Below are 19,306 nucleotides of genomic sequence, written 5' to 3' on the forward strand. Positions count from 1 at the left end.
AAGCGCTATGTTAGTGCCAAGTTCTGTGGAGACACTAGCAAGAATAGGGAAGGTGTCACAGAAGAGGAGGCTTAGATTCCCAAACTGCGTGTGTGTGTTGGGGAGGAGTACTTTTAAAAATAAAAATAAAGTAGGTACATGAATAAACTGTGGTACATCCAGACAATGGAATATTATTCAGTCTGAGAAGAAATGAGCTGTCAAGCCATGAAAAGATGTGGAGGGAACTTAAATGGATATTACTAAGTGAAAGAAGCCTATCTGAAAAGAGTACATACTGTATGATTCCAACTATATGACATTCTGGAAAAGGCAAAACTATGGAGAGAATAAAAAAGATCAGTGGTGGGCTTGCCTGGTGGCGCAGTGGTTGAGAGTGGTTGAGAGTCCGCCTGCCGATGCAGGGGACACGGGTTCGTGCCCCGGTCCGGGAAGATCCCACATGCTGCGGAGCCTGCGCGTCCGGAGCCTGTGCTCCGCAACGGGAGAGGCCACGGCAGTGAGAGGCCCGCGTACCGCAAAATAAAATAAAATAAAATAAAATAAAATAAAATAAACATCAGTGGTTGCCAGGAGCTGGTGGGGAGAGGGATGAATAGGTGAAGCACAGGGGATTTTTAGGATAGTGAACATATTTTGTATGTTACTATGATGGTGGATACGTGTCATTATATATTTGTCCAAATCTGTAGAATGTATGACACCAAGAATGAACCCTCATGTAAACTATAAATTTTGGGTGATAATGATGTGTCAGTGTAATGATCACCTGTAACAAATGGACTACTTCCGGGGGGGATATTAATAACGGGGAAGATTATTTTATGCGGGGGTAGGGGGCATATGGGAACTCTGTACCTTCTGCTCAATTTTGCTATGAACCTGAAACTACTTTAAAAAAGTCTGTTTAAAAATAAAGATATCAGGGTCCTACCTCTAAAAAAAACGATCAAAATAATACATGCATATAGTTAAAAATGAAGAAAATAAAGAGGTCACTGCCCTCTCCAGTCCTCTGTAGTGCATCCACATTTAAATATTTTTTCTGTTGTTAATCTCTATGTTTTAAACAATTAGCTCATACTATTTACTTCTTACTGTACCAACTTTAGATATTATCTCTATTTCTTCCCTGGAATCTAGCAAAGTTTGCTCTGACAGGTAGACTTAAGTTCATCATATTAATATGATTAACTCAAGTACTTGTGTTTCTGATGCCTTTCTTAGGGTTTCAAGTAGGGTGTAGTCAACTTCTCTAAGGAAAATTGCCTTCATGTTTCATAAAGAGGTCAAAAAGAAAATCCAGCCCTCTCAGAAAAAAACTGCTCACTCAGACATTTTAGAGAAAACTGCAAAAAATGCCATGTAAATTTATGTTTTTGTGTGCAGAAATTGTTTTCTCATGTAGCTGAGAATTTGTTGGATGGCAGGAACCAATGCTTTTAACCTTTTTAGAATTTCTTTTTTTTTTAACATCTTTATTGGAGTATAATTGCTTTACAATGGTGCATTAGTTTCTGCTTTATAACAAAGTGAATCAGAATTTCTCACTGCACTATGACAAACAGAAAATGATTACACAATGGAGACGCAAGTGGGTGCCTGCACTCTACCTCAATCATTGAAGATTGCTTGTTTGGCTCCACTGATGGTATGTTAGATGTGGTGGTTAATTTTATGTTTCAGTTTGGCTAGGCTTTGGTGCCACGTTGTTCAAACACCAGTCTAGACGTTGCCTGGAAGGTATTTTTTTTTACCTGGGATGAACGTGTAAATCAGTAGGCTGTGAGTAAAGCAGATTACCCTCCGTAATGTGGGTGTGCCTCATCCAGTCAGTTGAAGGCCTTAAGAGTAAAGACTGAGGTTTCCAGAAAAAGATAGAATTCTCAAGACTGCACCCTAGAAACCCTACCAGAATCTCCAACCTGTTTCAAGACTGCAACATCAATTTTTTTTTTTGGCCACGGCATGCAGAATCTTAGTTCCCCAACCAGGTATCGAACCCATGTCCTCTGCAGTGGCAGCGCAGAATCCTAACCACTGGACCGCCAGGGAATTCCCTCTAGAGAACTCGAACGGGCTCACTCTTGCAAAGAGCCTAACTTCCCTCATCCCTCCGTTCTTTCACAATCACCTGACAAAAATGCCAAACCTGAATGAACCCACGGGCAGCTGAGCTCCCTTAGAGTAAATCACACACTCCTGTCCCAAATGTGATGTGGGCTACAGTGCTACCAGAGCACATAACAGGGACCTAACCTTGTCTTGGGGTAGGGTCAAAGGTTTTCAAATTTTTTTGTTGTTGTTGTTTAGAAATTTTTTAAGCGTATTTTTTATTTTTTAAATTTATTTATTTTGGCCGTGCTGCGTGGCATGCGGGACCTTCCCTGACCAAAGATCGAACCCATGCCCCTTGCAGTAGAAACGCAGAGCCTTAACCACAGGACCTCCAGGGAAGTCCCTCAAAATTATTTTTGAAATAATTTTTATTTTCAAAAGAAACAATGACATTGACAACTGAGACGTGAGTTGGGAAGTAGCTGAAGAGAAGCAGTGAAATGAGAATGTACCAATAAATGTGCAAAGGATCAGCAAGGTACTGGGGCAGGCATTTGATACTTGTTGGGAATTGGAATGATGTAGTAAATAGATGGGGAACAGTAAAAAGATAGTTCAGGAAACAGGTGCAAAACACATGAATCTCTGCTGTCAAGAAGGGATTAAATGAAGACAGACTTGGAAATAATGCAGCTGTTACAGGTTCTATGAGAAGTGTAAGTCACCGTTTGGGAAGGCTTGTACCCTGTTTAAAATCTAATAAGCCAGTTTGTTACTGTTTCGTGGTAGCAGACATGAGATTCCTGAGTCAAAGAGAACTTCATTACTCATGGCAAAAGCAGTAGCCGGAGCTTCATGTCTGTCAATTCTCCATGCCTCCTAAGTCCCCCTCGGGTAACTAAGATAGACATAGATGGATGTCTGCACACACAGTGGGTTGCGTTACAGGAAAGGAATACTAAGTTTGGGGGGATTCATTCCTTTTACAGTAAGTGGAAGAAAGCTTGCTGCTTGGGGAAGACATTACCTCAGCTCTGAAGATTGATCACCCCCAACAGCCCTGAAAAATGACCTGGATAAAGAGCAGTCAGTACCTTGCATTCTTTGCGTACCCAGCAAAAATTTGCAGGGACACTCGAGGCCCATGGCAAATTGATTTTCCCAGCAGTATGCTAGGTTTATGGGATGGGGGTTGGAGGAGGATAGGTAAATTCTCATACAAGGCTTGAAGAAAGGCATTGAGGAGGTGATGTTAGAACTGTTTTCATAAGAGGAATAAATGTTGATCAAGCAGGTGTGGGGAGGGAAAGGGTTTTTCAGCCTGTGACTCAGCCAAAGCACAGGTGTGGAAACTTGATAAGGGCTTGGTAGGCTCAGAAGACTTACTAGGGTCTTATTATAGCTGGCTCTTACAGTACCAGGTGTGGGGAATGTGGAGCATGGGGTGAGGAAGCAGTAGCCAACTGTGAGGGATTAGGCTAGAAAGATAACGAACTATCTTGTTTACCTTGCTAGAGTCTGAATGTCATCCAGGCAATGAGAGGCCACTGAAGCTTCTTAAGCAGGAGAATGCTGTTACTGCTCTGGTGTATGTTTTAGAATGATCGCTCTAGATTACCAGGTAAAAATGAACATAGTCTTCTACATTGCTCCCTCTTAGACCCCCTGAAAATGACAGTGAAGGGATTTTTAGAGTCACAAACTCTCAAGGATAGAGCGAAAGAGATAACAGAAACAAAATTTTAAAATCAAAAGCAAAGGGCTCAGGGAATTCCTGGGCGGTCCAGTGGTTAGGACTCTGCGCTTCTACTGCAGGGGGCATGGGTTCAATCCCTGATTGGGGAACTAAGATCCCGCATGCCACATGGCGCGGCCAATAAATAAATAAATAAACAAACTCATTTATTTTTTTAAAAAAGCAAAAAAGCAAAGGGCTCGGCTGATTTGGAAAAGCTAGACTAAACCAGCAGTGAGCAAAGCCAATAAGCAATCCTATTTACATCATAGAGCACCCTTAAAAACTGAGAAACTGGCGTTTGGAAGCAGGGGTAAAGATGGTAACTAAAAGGATTGGAAATTCACTTAGGAATGAGTTATACCCTTATGCTACCTCCCATCACCCTTAAGCTTAACTCTGAAGGCCGTTTTGTTTGGGAGAGAGTAAAACAGAGGGTCTTTGGAGGACATCAGGCACCTGGAATAGAATTAAGTGAAAAATTTTATACTGAATTCTGAGACCCTCCTCCCACCCCTGCAGCCCTTTTCTCTCACTTGATTTTCAAAACACTTGCTCCACGGATTCAGAGCTTCCAATCAGCTTTTAAATGCCCACTTTTAAATATGATCAGATAATCAATGATTATTACCAGACACCCGTGGAAGCCTCTAACATGAAAGAATCCAAAACCGACAGAAGAAATAGAGACTGCAAGGGGGGGGGGGAAACTAAAAAAGCTATCATTAATATCAGAATTGAAAAATGATATTTTCAATAATGAAACAGACATTATCCTGGCAGCAGTTCAGAGTCTACTGTAGCCAAGCAAGACTGGAAGGGCTTTAGGGAAACACTGACCAAGAAGACCTGAACTAATACAGCAGTAATGGAGATGACGATGTTATCATTTAAAGAATGCAGATGGGGGGCAGGGGAGGAATGCAGATTGCAGGCCCCTCCATCACTAGAAAATGAATTCAGAGCCTCTTGGGATGGAGATCCAGGAATCTGGAATCTGTGTTGTTTAACATTACCACAATCGATTCTGATATAGACAGCTGGGCATTGGTCTAGAGATTGGGGAGTAGAGGACGTAGGATCTAATTGCATACAGGAGGGTAAAAAAGAAGTTGGGTGGGAGTGGATATCTAGGGTTTCTTTACTGTCTCACTGGGTGGATAATGGTGTCATTCCCAAATATAGAAACAAAGAGACACCTTTGAGTGGCCCCTCCCCAAATAAAAGACCCATAGTACAACTTGGTGAAAGTCTCATGGGCAAGTGGAGGTATGTCTTGCTTGGATTACTGCTACAGTTCCTTGCCACCAACACCTAAGGACACGAAAGCATCCTATGCCTTTTCATGTATCGTTTATTGATGCCCGGCTGCCTCCTCAGTCCTTCCCCTAGCCAAAACAAAACCAAAACCCTGATCACTTTGTAACTGAGCAAGGGATCCTGCGTGCGGGGTGCAGAAAGCCAAACTCTTTGACAGCAGGTGTTTGCAGCAAAGTACGGGTTTATTTGCAGGGTGCCAAGCAAGGAAGTGGGAGATAGATCTCAGATCCACCCCATCTTGGTCTTTGAGTTAGGGACGTTTTAAAGGGGAAGAACAAAGAAACTGGGGTTAATCACAGTCTTCTTACTTTCTTAATCATGGTTTTGTGAGTCAGGTTGTCTCCAGTTTATGATTCTGGCCAGGTGACACAGGTCTGTGAGCTCATCTTGCCTTGGAGAAACATCCTGAGTTTGTATGTTAATGATGATGCATATATCTACAACAGCAATTTTAGTACATTAACGATGTTATCAACAACAGCAGTCTTACTCATCTGACTTTGATTAGTGTTCAGTTAACACAGGATCGAGGTCAGAGGGGACAAGAAAGGGAATACAGTTGTGGAGGGAGAGATTAATCATAAACTCAGTAGGGGGGACACGGTTTCAATTTCCTCTCTGCTACCGGCACAATAGCTTTAAAAAATATCACTATTATTGCTGTTGACATTTTAGATAACTAACTTAAACGCCTCCAACTAAAATTCCCTTAAAAACAGATTTTTATTCAGCGTATAGCTTAAGTAACTCTCCTCAGACCTGTTTTCTTTATAGCTGTTTGAAAGTTAAAATTTTCTTAGTTACCGTTTAAATTCATCTCTTCCAATTAAAATGTCAGCCTACTTAAGACAGGGACTTCGTTTGCAGGCTTTATTGTTGAACAGTTCCCCACAGTGTAGGGCAGGTTATAAAAAAAAGTCCAACGCATGAAGTCCAGTCACTCTTATTTCACAATGATTTCATCGCTCTTCACGTTAACTCTACGTAATATCTTTATCCCCACTTTGTGAACTAGGAGACACCTGCTTGGAATTAAAGTTTCTTGCCCGGAGTTTCTTGGCAAATATGAAAGGGTACGACTCCAACCGGGTCAACTTAAAAGTCCTCGCAAACCCTGTCCAAAACCCAGCAAGGCCGCACCTGAGATCTGAAACGAGACCCGCCAGCAAAGCAGCCAACACTTCTCTCGCATTGGCTCCGCAGCTCCGGGAAGGGGCGGGGCAGCAGGACGCTGCTTGCCCCGGGTCGCTCGTGCTGACGTCAGCAAGGCGACGGGGAAGATTTCTAGGAAGCCGAGAGCCGGGTGGGCTGCGCGGTGGGCCGGCTTTAAGGTGTTGGTTTGTTTGCTGTATGTGAAGAAGTGTTGGGGTTGGATTGTCGGGAGAGGTCCGGACGGGCTCGGACCTCCCCGCTACCCCCTCACCCCTACGCCTTCTGAGTGGGTCTCGGCAGGAGGCGGTATCCACTGGGGACACGTGCGAGGGAAGCGAAGTACGAAGACGCCTGCGGCTGACTGCGCACAGGTTTGCTTAGCTTCCGGGCAACCGCCTGGCCTCGGAGTTGAATCAGTGGTGTCTGGAGGGATGGAGTGGTGCAAAAGCTGAACTTGACCTGTGTGCTCTCCCCTCACCCTGCCTTAGACCCTCTGCTCCTTATTTCGAATGGAAATAAGCCTACCCTGTCTTGTTAGCGTGGTTTCGAAAAGCAATTGAAAAAATGTGTTGGAAGGTATAAAGTGCATTGTTATTAAACGTAGTTGCTTAGTGAAAGTTAAGAAGCCGGTGGATACGGGAAAATAAAGTTTTTAGATTATTTATGTCTTTAAAATAGCCAATAACCTAGGAAGAGCCCCTGAGACTTCTCATAACTAAAGTAGCAGCCTCTACAGATACAAAGTAGCAAATATCTTAAAACTTAATGATCCCATTACATATATAATCTGTTTATCAGATTTTGCTTCCCCCCGCCCCCTTCTTATATGGTCCCAGAAATGTTTGGGCATCCAGTTATTATTAAATTCTCTATTGGAGCGAATGTATTTATGATTCAGTTAATGAAAATGAAAACCTTAGACAACAAGAATAGATTTTGCCTTAATTCTCTATAGCAGCCACTGGGAAACTGGCAGTTAAAAGTTTAAAAACATCTTAATTGTTGTATAGATATGTGTGGCGAATCTTGTAATTTGTCATAAAAAATGACTTTTTTAAAAAGAATTTAATCCATTTTATAATCTTGCCCCTTACTTTGATGTCAAGGGATTTTAGTATATTAATTAGATTGTCCTCCTGTGGAAAATTAACTGCTGGATGTGTTTTTGCATTAAAACAATGCTTTTTTTTTTCCGTGTAGACTATAACTTTTTGTTAAAATGCTTTAGTATAATACATTCTGTAGTATAGGCAATTTGTTATTCATTTGGGGAGAGGGAAGGAGAAGGTCCCCTTCTGCACTTGCAGAATGGACTCATTCCCATAATTTTAGTGCATGTTATGAAAAGCTTTCCTTATATTTACGTAATGGTCATTTGTGTGTATGAGGAAAGCTTACAAATTTTATCTTGTGCATCACAGAAAGAGCTAGTATTTATAGAAAAGACTGTAAGTACTAAAGTTATTTTATATTTTAAAATTTTGTGTTTAGAAATCATAGCATTTCCAAACCTTATGGGTGTCAGCAGTTATTGGTTCATTTTGCTCTCTTTAGAAATGTTTTATTTTCTGTAATTGATATTGATTAAATGACATGGATGAATCAGTAGGGAAATGAGTTCAAATAAGTATAAACAAATAAAAAACTTGAATAATTAAAATAGACTGATAAATCTTATTTGCTTTGAAATCCAGAAAATAAATTTCACAGCGGGAAAACAAAAATCACCTTTACCTTCAAGGAAATACTAGGAGTTGTGAAGTTTTTTTGTTGTTGTTCAGTCATCCCTAAAGTTTCTTTGATGAAATACTGTTTCAGATTTTCCTTTTTTTTAACTTTAAAAAATTTTTTTATTTTATTATTTTTGGCTGTGTTGGGTCTTCGTTGCTGCGCGCGAGCTTTCTCTAGTTGCGGTGAGCAGGGGCTACTCTTCGATGTGGTGCTCGGGCTTCTCATTGCGGTGGCTTCTTGTTGCAGAGCACAGGCTCTAGGCATGCGGACTTCAATAGTTGTGGTGCGCGGGCTCAGTAGTTGTGACTCGCGGGCTCTAGAACGCAGGCTCAGTAGTTGTGGCGCACGGGCTTCGTTGCTCCGAGGCATGTGAGATCTTCCCGGACCAGGGGTCTAACCTGTGTCCCCTGCATTGGCAGGCAGATTCTTAACCACTGTGCCACCAGGGAAGCCCCAGATTTTCTTTTTATAGAATCTGCATTGAGAAGCCCAGAGAATATTGTATTGATACAATACTTTATTGAGTTGTAATACTATATTTAGAGTCTAAATTTAAATGAACTTATTGACAATTTAAAAATCAAACTAGAGGGAATTTCCTGGCGGTCCAGTGGTTAGGACTTGGCGCTCTTGGGGCCCTGGGTTGGATCTCTGGTCGGGGAACTAAGATGCTGCAAGCTGCCAAACAAACAAACCAAACAAAAAAACAAATAAATAAATATCAAACTAGAGTATGAAGAGCTTACTTCTTAACAATTATAAAAGTGGCTTGCTGTGTTATAATAATAATAAGCACAGTTTTTATATACAGGACTAAAACTGGATGGATGTAAAGGTTTTTTCTCTTCTTTCTATCAGAGGTTGGTTTTGCTTTCACCTAAATTCAGTTCCTAAAAGCAGACTTTATTTGCATTAGTCTTTTCAAAGTTACCATGCAGGATTGTAACCACTTTATTTTAATCAATCTGTAACAACTGAAGAAAAATGAAAAAATTAAGCATGTGGTACTTAAAATTTGCTTTTATTTTGGGTAATTATTTATTATTATTCATTTCTTTTTTACTTTGTGTTCTGTTTTGAGAGAATTCTACATTTCTGCTTGTTTCATCCTCATCTATGTATATACCATTCCCCTCTCAAATTTTCTTCCACCTCTGACAGGGAGTTAGGTTGCTTGTATCAAAATTTCAACCTCATTGTTCTCAGCAAAGTTACCATAGACAGTTGGTAGTTCAGAGATTCTTTAACTGTGTGTCTTTGATGTAGTTATTTTTGTGAGGAGTGATTGTATAGAATTTTTTCTCTACTTCCCGCCCCCCAGCAAACTCCCTAAAACTCATTGTCCCCCTAACATTTCTGGAAATAGGTAGAACTCTCTGCTACCAGTGATGTTCAGATAAACTTCAGTGAAATGACTCTTCAGAAATTGGTGCATCAGGCTGCCTCCCGTTATTCGGATAAAATAGCTGTATGTTTTGATGAGTGTAACAACCAACCTCCAGTTTATTACACCTACAAGACTGTGGTTAACGCTGCTTCAGAATTATCAAATTTTCTGCTGTTACATTGTGACTTTCAAGGAATTCGGGAAATTGGTCTCTACTGCCATCCTGGGATAAACTTACCCTCTTGGATTTTAGGGTAATATTTTTTAGAACTAAAAATTTGATATCTTAAAGTAAGATTGTTTTCAAAAGATATTCTGTGCTGACTCTGTACTTTGTTTCTTTAGAATTCTCCAAGTCCCTGCTGCTTATGTACCTATTGATCCAGATTCACCACCAGCATTATCAATTCATTTTATGAAAAAATGTAATCTAAAGTATATCCTTGTTGAAAAACAGCAAATTAATGTAAGTGTGGGTATCTAAGTTATTTGTTTGTATTTTTATGTGTTACATTTACTTTTCAATTGAAGGGGTCCCATCCCCTGTCTTGATTTCTAAATTCACTAACTCAGCAAAATTCTTGGTCTCAGCACAGACATTTTGGGTTGGGTGTTTGTTGTGAGGCGTGTCCTGTACATTACAGGATGTTTAGTAACCCCCATGGCCTCATCTAATAATTGCCAGTAGCACCCCCTAGTTGCAACAACCAAAATTGTCTTCAGACATTGCCAAACGTCTCCTGGAGGCACCCTCCACCCCGCATGCTCCACTGAGAACCACTGCTCAATGGCATGGACGTATCTTCTAGCCTCATAATAATGTATTGTGCATTGTTTTGAATTTACTTTCTCTTTCCAAAGTTGTTTTTATAGTAGGAAACTTTTATAATACTTGATACTTTTATCTTGGTGTATTTATGGCAACTTACAGTGGTCAGCAACATTAAAGAACTATATCCAAGCTTAGATTTTGAAAAAGAGATTGGCACTTAAACCAGACCTTTCTGGAAAACTAAATTTATTACTTTTTTTTATTTTTAAGTGACTGCCAACCAGAGATCTAGCAAAGAAACACTGCTTTAGGGGCAAGAATTGGTATTATATGTTAAGCAGGGTACCCCATGTTTCATTATTATTTCTTCATTTCTTGCTTATAAAATATTGTTTTACCATGGAGAAAACATTATAGAAACTGTATTCAATTTAGCCTATTATTACCCATTACCTATATGAACCATTTTATATTGGGGGTAACTTAAATGAATTTTACCTATTTGTGTATATGTGTATGCATCTATATCTGTAATATACAGCAGTAAGACAATTCAAAAGCTTCAGATATTATATGGAGGACTTCCTAGAGAATAATGGGTATTAGAGTAAGGCCTCCAGAAAGAGACAATAAAGTATTAATTTAGTTAATAAATATTTTCTAAGTACACATATATCAGTGTCTGGCCAGTTTTCTCTTCTGTTCCTCACACTGGTTATTTGTTGATAAGTTAGAAAGACTAAAATGAGGATGTGATATTCATTTTTTTTAACAACCTTGGTGAAAGTTTTATAGACAAGGTGGGTGGGTGGGAGAATCAATTGTCAATATCAAGCTATTCTTCATAACTGCATATAGGAAGGAGTTGAGTACATAGCAGCAAACCCCACAGAAAGTACCTTGCTTCCTGTTCCATGATTTTGATGATGGTGTAAGTGTTCTTCCTTCACTTAACACAGGAACAATCAGTGTATTTATTGAGCATCTACTGTATGCCCATGATCCACTAGAGTAGTGGTTTTCAGCTGGCCATGATTTTACCTGCCAGGAAACATTCTGCAATGTCTGGAGATATTTTTTATGGTCATGATGGAAAGGGGGTGCCACTGGCTTCTAATGGGTAGAGGCTAGGGAAGCTGCTAAAAACCCTACAATGCATGAGACAGTCCCCACAAAGATTTAACTGTTCCAGAATGTCAGTAGTGTTTAGATTGAGAAACTCTGCACTAGAGACAGGGTGTTTGGGAGGGCATTGGTATGTGAAAGCAGTCTAAGATATGATTCTTGCCCTCTAGTTGCTTATATAGTTGGAGAGAAAAGGTTAGTACTTCCCAGGTCTGCATAGTGTGATATTGCCCTAAGTGAAGTATACGTAGCCCAGTAGAGACAGGACAGTTTTAATGGAGGAGGATGGTTTTTGAGCTAGGTCTTAAGAATATGTGGGCCTTAATTTTTTTTACATTACAGAATATACCACACCTTACACCTAAAACCACAACACAAACACAAACAGAAAACTCCTGGTCCTGGGTTGTGATCTTTTCCTCTCATTTAAATTGATTTCTTTATTGTGAAAACTTGTTATGCTTCATTAAGCTGCTGCTTATCAACCTAAAAAGATATACTCAAAGGAAACTTCTGTATTAATCTATTTCCATCTACCAAGTAACTAAGCCAGAAACTCAGCAATCTTCTCAAGCTCACTCCCTATCCAGAAAGTCATCAAGTCCTATTGATTCTTTCTTCATAGACCCTTTCTGTCTACTTCTGCTGCAACGGACCATTCAGGCCCATATAGCATATCTGAATTGTTATGAAAGGTTCATTAAAGGCTCTCATTTATCAGAGTCTTGCATATAAGTCTCTCCTTGACAAGCAAAGTCTAGTCTGTGCTACTGCCACTTTCTGTTGGATCCCATCACAGGTTAAAGTCTAAACTCCTTGGCGTTGAGTACACAGTTATTAAGGATTAGCATCTCATCTCCTATCAACAGCACTACTTATCTTCTCCATCTTCCCCAATTCTGCAGCTTATTGGAATGCTTACTCTTCTCCATAACACCAGCTTTGTCAGGTCAGATACTGTGTATTGACTTGTTTGTTTAAAGTACCCCTCTTTATTTGGAGAATAGCTACTTATAACACACAAATATTACATATGAAGAATCAATCTCTGACCTTCCAGGCAAGTTAAGTTCAGCCTTCTCTGTTCTCATTCATGTTTTTTTTTTTTTTTTTTGATTGACTGATTGATTGATTTTGGCTGTGCCGTGGTATGTGGGATCTTAGTTCCCGGACCACGGATCGAACCTGCGCCCCCTGCAGTGGAAGCATGGAGTCTTAACCATTGGACCACCAGGGAAATCCCCTGTTCTCATTCACATTTAAAGCATATTTCATTATTACACCACATTGCACTGCAGTTGTGTGTTTTTATGTCTCTATTTTAAAGATGAGTTTGAAAGTAAGCACCGCACCTTACTCTTGGAGGTTTCTCATTTATCTTTTTATTCTTGGATATATAGCAAGTACAGTTGACCCTTGAACAACTCAGGGGTTAGGGGCAGTGACTTCTGCGCAGTGGAAAATTCGCCTATAACTTTACAGTTGTCCTTGGTACCCGCATCCGCAGATTCAACCAACCTCGGATATGAGTGGACCTGCGCAATTCAAACCCATGTTCAAAAGTCAGCTGTACTTAAAAAAAAAAAGCTATGTTGAATGAGTAAATGAATACTTAATATTCTATATATATTCTATATAAAAGAGAATGCGTTTTAACATATTAATGTTGTAAAACTTTGTTCCCCATTTAACATAGAAATTCAAATCTTCCTATGAAACATTGAACTATGATACGTTTACAGTAGAACATAATGACCTAGTACTCTTCAGACTTCACTGGAAAAATGTTGAGGTGAGCTTGATGCTAAATAATAGCATAAGAAGAGAGACATATGAAAAAGAAAAAATGACAAAGAGTGTGAATTCTGAGAACAGCAGTGAAGAAAAGTTAGAAGAGCACATGGATGTGAGGCTAAAGCATTGCTTGGCCTATGTTCTCCATACATCAGGCACCACGGGGATACCTAAGATTGTCAGAGTCCCTCATGCATGTATAGTGCCAAACATCCAGCACTTCCGGTAAGTTCTATCCTTAGAATCCTTCTTCAGAACTTGTAATTTAAAGGGAAAAATGAATTTTGAAATACCTGTTCTTTATAACTCTTGTTCCTAAATTGACAGTCCTAAGTACTTGGGTCTCTTGTTTCAGCTATATCTGAACTTTAGCTCTCTTTAGCAGAGTAGGGCTTTACCTGTTTGATCCAGACCTGGAGCCAAACAGCAATCAAATGATATGGCTGGAAGCTTTGCTTCTTAATTATTAGTAAGAAGAGAGGAAACATATTCCTGGCAGAGGTACCTACAGAGGTATGGGAGAAAGAAGGAGTTTGGCTTGCTAGAGTGTACTGGGCAGAGCTGAAGAGTGGGAGGGTAGGAGTCGTATGACCTGAGGGGGCAGGCACCTGGTGTGCTCTGTTGGAGAAGTTTGAACTTAATCTAAGGAACCATTAAAAAATTTTGCATTTCATTAAGTTTACTCTTGTAGCATCGTTGAGTTGGTTTTACTGTTATGGGAAATGAGAAATCTCTATAAGTTGAGATTCTCAACTTTTGAAGAAAGGAGGAAATAGAGGAGGAAGGGAACCAGAGAGGAGTAGACTTAGAAAATCAGAGGAGGAAACAGAAATAGAAATGGAAACCTCATGGGACACATCTGTAATTTTATGTCATTATAAGTTTTATGTAATTAAAATTTTTTTAGTAACCACATTTAAAAGGTAAAAAGTGGGGACTTCTCTGGTGGCGCAGTGATTAAGAATCCACCTGCCAATGCAGGAGACATGGGTTTGATCCCTGGTCCGGGAAGGTCCCACATGCCGCGGAGCAACTAAGCCCGTGTGCCACAACTACTGAGCCTGCACTCTAGAGCCCTCGAGCCACAACTACCGAGCCTGCATGCCTAGAGCCCGTGCTCTGCAACAAGAGAAGCCATCTCAATGCGAAGCCCGCACACCGCAACAAAGAGTAGCCCCCGCTCACCACAGCTAGAGAAAGCCCGTGTGCAGCAATGAAGACCCAACGCAGCCAAAAATAAATTAATTAAAAAAAAGTAAAAAGTGAAATTAATTTTAACAATATATCTTATTCAGTATACCCCAAATATTTTAATATGTAATCAATATAAAAATTTAGTGAGGTACTTTACAATTTTTTTTTTTTTAATTTTTTAAATTTTTGGCTGTGTTGGGTCTTCGTTGCTGCACAAGGGCTTTCTCTAGTTGCAGTGAGCGGGGGCTACTCTTTGTTGCCGTGAGCGGGCTTCTCGTTGCAGAACGTGCAGGCTCAGTAGTTGTGGCTCGTGGGCTCTAGAGTGCAGGCTCAGTAGTTGTGGCGCATGGGCTTGGTTGCTCTGCAGCATGTGGGATCTTCCTGGATCAGGGATCGAACTGGTGTCGACTGCATTGGCGGCAGTTTCTTAACAACTGTGCCACCAGGGAAGTCCTACATTCTTTTTTATATACAAATTATTTTCAAAATCTAGCACGTATTTTATACTTAAACATCTCTATGTGGACCAGTCACATTGTTAGTGCTCAATAGTCACATGTATCTAGTGGCTACTATATTGGATGCCCAGGTCTAGAAGGAAGGAATGGTTAAATGCTGCAGAGGTATCTATTGTAATTGGCAATCTGTTTTTATTTTTTGGTTTTGTTTTGTTTTTAATATTTATTTTATTTATTTATTTAAATTTTTGGCTGCGTTGGGTCTTAGTTGTGGCATGCACGATCTTCACTGTGGCGTGTGGGATCTTTTGTTGTGGCGCATGGGCTCTTCATGTGGCTTCTCTCTAGTTCTGGTGTGCAGGTTTTCTCTCTCTAGTTGTGGTGTGTGGGCTTCTCTCTAGTTGAAGTGTGCAGGCTTAGTTCCCTGACCAGAGATTGAACCCGCACCCCCTGCATTAGAAGGCGGATTCTTTAACACTGGACCACCAGGGAAGTCCTGACAATCTGGTCTTTAGTGCTTTCACTTCTAATTCCCAGGGCTGAAGACAGTACAGGCTGGAGATAAGAGAATGAGAGATAAGGAAATGGAGACAACAAAAGTAAAGTGTTATTTTCTAGAAACTAGTTTTAATAGAAGAGAAAGGATTCTGGGAGGGTGTAGCTTTTTTGTCTTTGTTTTTAGATGGGAGAGACTTGTAGGCTGAGCATAAAGACCTGGTAGAGAGGATTGGTTAGAAAAATCAAGTGGTAGGAATATGGTAAAGGAGTAAGATACTTTGAGATGGGAGGAGATGATATTTAAAATACTCTCTGTTCTTTAGAGAGCCTTAAAAGGATAAGAGGGATAATAAGTTACATAAATTCTTTATGTAATAAGGAATGTTAGAGGAAGTTGATGGATTGTAACTTTAGAAAGGAATAGGATGCAATGTCCTATGCTAACATTATGGGAAGTGAGGTGGGGATGGAGATACAGGCAACTTGAGGAGAGTGGAGCTGATTTGGAATCTAGGAGAGGTGGGAGAGACAGCTGACTAAGAGGCACTGGGCCTAACAGGCAGGAATTGTCTGTAAGGTGAGAGCAAATATGTGCTCAGTGAGGGATGAGGGGCTAATTTGTGAGTAGAGTGTACAGATTTCTTGATAGCTATTTTGTGCTTGAACTTAATGAAATCTATTTGCTTATTAAACCCTTTTTGGTTTACTTTTAGGTTCACAAGTAAGCAAAGTGCTAAATAATTGGATTCTGAAAGATGAAATGTTCAGATATCCAATTTAGAAATTGAAACAGTGATGTTAAATTTTCTATTTGATTTGGACTTAAATCACCAAGCTAGGAAGTACCAAATTTCAGCTGACTCCCCAGATATTATCAGAATAACCTGATAGTAAGATAAAGCTGAGTTTATTGCTTACATTGGTAGGAGAGAATGCTGCCTACCTCCAAGAGTATGATGGTCTCAGAGGGAGAAGGGCAGGATCTGATTTACTGAGATTCTGAAGTAAGGTAGATTTTTTTTTTTAATTAACTAATTTATTTATTTTTGGCTGCATTGGGTCTTCATTGCTGTGCACGGGCTTTCTCTAGTTGCAGCGGAGCAGGGGCTGCTCTTCTTTGCGGTGCGCGGGCTTCTCATTATGGTGGCTTATTTTGTTGCAGAGCACGGACTCTAGGCTCGTGGCCTTCAGTAGCTGTGGCTTGTGGGCTTCAGTAGTTGTGGCTCGCGGGCTTCAGTAGTTGTGGCTCGCAGCCTCTAGAGCACAGGCTCAGTAGTTGTGGTGCACGGGCATAGTTGCTCCACAGCATGTGGGATCTTCCCAGACCAGGGCTCGAACCCGTGTCCCCCGCATTGGCAGGCGGATTCTTTATTTATGTATTTATTTTTGTCTGTGTTGGGTCTTCGTTGCTGCGCGAAGGCTTTCTCTAGTTGCGACAAAGGGGGGCTACTCTTAGTTGCGGGTTGCGGGCTTCTCATTGCAGTGGCTTCTCTTGTTGTGGAGCACGGGCTCTAGGCGCGCGGGCTTCAGTAGTTGTGGCTCGCGGGCTCCAGAGCACAGGCTCAGTAGTTGTGGTGCACGGGCTTAGTTGCTCCGCGGCGTGTGGGATCTTCCCAGACCAGGGATCAAACCCGTGTCCCCTGCATTGGCAGGCAGATTCTTAACCACTGCACCACCAGGGAAGTCCCTGGCAGGTGGATTCTTAACCACTGCACCACCAGGGAGGTCCCTAGACCTTTCAATACAGGGGCTTAATTTAAGGATTGGGTAAGGTTTGTGATATAATAATGATGGATTGGTGGAAATAGCAAAGGAACTTTTGAGAAAAGAGGTTCAGAGAGTCTTGGGTTGTAAACCGTTTTTTATGCTTTTGTTAAAGAGATGATTTGGTTTTCATTAATGAACAGTAAAGTTATATGTAACTTCTGTTTTCTTGGTTTAGAATCTCCTAGAATAATAAAACTGTGCTAATGAAGACAATGTAAATAGTAAGTCCTATTAATATAGGCAGTAAACTCAGTAAACTGTGTGAGGGTAAACCTTTTTTGTTTTGTTTTTTTTAGCTGTGACAGTACTATTCTCTGAAAGCAGATTATGGGACTTTGGTTTGTTGTTTGTCTTTTGCTTTATTGTTTTATAAGAACATGTGAGAAGAATTGTGTTGTTTATGCCCACAGGCATTTTACAAAGACAGATATAGTATCTTTTGTAGTGATAACATGGAATTGAACTTCCCTTAAAATATTTACTAATCTTTCTAGATTATGCCAAAAAAAAAAAAGAAAAAAAAGCTGAATAGCTGTGCATCAAATATATAGTCTTTAGTTGTATAAGCATTTGTGAGCCTTTAGGGTTTTTTTGTTGTTGTTTTTTTGTTTTGCGGTACGTGGACCTCTCACTGTTGTGGCCTCTCCCGTCGCGGAGCCCAGGCTCTGGACGCGCAGGCTCAGCGGCCATGGCTCACGGGCCCAGCCGCTCCACGGCACATGGGATCTTCCTGGACCAGGGCATGAACCCGTGTCCCCTGCATTGGCAGGCGGACTCTCAACCACTGCGCCACCAGGGAAGCCCTGTGAGCTTTTAGTTTATAAGGAACTATTTTGTTTTTTGTGCACAATTACCTAGTTTGATTGCAGAGTCAGAAATGAAGTGGAAATTTAAAACTCCTTTTGTTTCAGTCAAACAAGAAAAGTAGTTCAGTGAAGTTAAAAAAAAAGTAAAAAAGAAAAAAAAAGTAGAACTTTTCTATTATTTTATTGTGGCTTCTTTTTTTAAGCCCCCTTTTACTTCTGGAGCTTGATGACTTAATATAGTACTCTGAAGGAATGCCCAGCAAAACTTATCCTTTTTATATATTTGTTTAGATTATTTATCTTGTTAAATATATTTTTGTAATCATATCTTAAAGAGAACTACATGGACTTCCCTGGTGGCGCAGTGGTTTAAACTCCACCTGCCAATGCAGGGGACATGGTTTGGAGCCCTGGTCCGGGAAGATCCCACATGCTGCGGAGCAACTAAGCCCGTGCACCACAACTACTGAGCCTGCGCTCTAGAGCTCACGAGCCACAACTGCTGAAGCCCTTGCACCTAGAGCCTGTACTCCACAACAAGAGAAGCCATCGCAATGAGAAGCCCGCGCACCACAACAAGGAGTAGCCTGCTCACTGCAACTAGAGAAAGCCCGTGCGCAGCAACAAAGACCCAATGCAGCCAAAAAGAAAAAAAAAAAAAAGAACTATAGTTATTTTTCTTGCTGAATTCTCTTCTCAGTTGACCTTCTTAAAATAAATTGTTGGACGGACATCTTTTCTAATATTACATATCTTGGATATTCTGTTGAAATTAAAACAGGAACATACAGTTGTAAAGCCTTTTAAAAATGATATTTAAGTACTGTTTTTTTTAGTTGATATTTATGACTTTGTACAAGTTACTTAACCTCCCTGAATTTCCTTTTGCTCCATTTTTAAATGGTGGTAATAACCATATCTGCAACATAGGGTGGTTGGGAAAATGAGAAACAATAAGTTAGATATACAGCACCTAAGCCTCAGAAGTAGTAAGCTCAACAAATATTTGTTCCATGCTATCTCTTTTCTTCTTTAAAATCTGTCTCTTTTAACTTTTCCTATACTGGATACTTCTTAAGCTACGTTCTCTAACTTCCAGATTCTCCATGAATGCTTAACACTGCCCACTTTGTTCACAGAATTGAGACCAAAAAAATGATTTTCAGGGCTCAAGCATTATTGAAAGCCTGTTATATGTTCTCCCCTGAATTCTAACTAGGAAACCAGACAATATTTGTGAAGAATAAGTCCATTAAAAATTGAAGTTTGAGTGTAGCTTTTATCGTACATTGATTTTTTTTTTAGCTTACCTGAGACACAAATATATAATTAGATTAAATTATAATCAGATTTAGGGCTTCCCTGGTGGCACAGTGGTTAAGAATCCACCTGCCAGTGCAGGGAACATGGGTTCGAGCCCTGATCCGGGAAGATCCCATGTGCCATGGAGCAACTAAGTCCGTGCGCCACAACTACTGAGCCTGCACTCTAGAGCCTGCGTGCCACAAC

At 40.4% G+C, this 19,306-nt stretch overlaps 1 protein-coding gene and 1 long non-coding RNA gene across 3 annotated transcripts in view; one reads left to right on the forward strand and one right to left on the reverse strand.

The window, feature by feature from the left end:
• Nucleotides 1–5,276: 5,276 nt before the first annotated feature.
• Nucleotides 5,277–6,335, reverse strand: LOC132519338 (uncharacterized). The gene is made up of 2 exons (XR_009540149.1): nucleotides 6,254–6,335; nucleotides 5,277–5,550 (listed from the first exon to the last, which is right to left on the reverse strand). It is a non-coding gene; the product is annotated as an uncharacterized LOC132519338 (long non-coding RNA).
• Nucleotides 6,336–6,411: 76 nt separating this feature from the next.
• AASDH (aminoadipate-semialdehyde dehydrogenase) overlaps nucleotides 6,412–19,306 on the forward strand; it is a 42,109-nt gene continuing 29,214 nt past the window's right edge. The window contains exons 1-4 of one of the 2 annotated variants that reach the window (XM_060148130.1): nucleotides 6,412–6,636; nucleotides 9,363–9,637; nucleotides 9,729–9,849; nucleotides 12,977–13,299. In XM_060148130.1, the coding sequence (XP_060004113.1) occupies nucleotides 9,408–9,637; nucleotides 9,729–9,849; nucleotides 12,977–13,299 (674 nt within the window). In that variant the 5' untranslated portion in view covers nucleotides 6,412–6,636; nucleotides 9,363–9,407. Of the gene's footprint in view, nucleotides 6,637–9,362; nucleotides 9,638–9,728; nucleotides 9,850–12,520; nucleotides 12,620–12,976; nucleotides 13,300–19,306 lie in introns of those variants that run through there. The other variant, XM_060148131.1, reaches the window with a different exon arrangement.

The sequence above is a fragment of the Lagenorhynchus albirostris genome, chromosome 4 (assembly GCF_949774975.1).
Source record: "Lagenorhynchus albirostris chromosome 4, mLagAlb1.1, whole genome shotgun sequence".
In the NCBI taxonomy this organism is placed as follows: Eukaryota; Metazoa; Chordata; class Mammalia; order Artiodactyla; family Delphinidae; genus Lagenorhynchus; species Lagenorhynchus albirostris.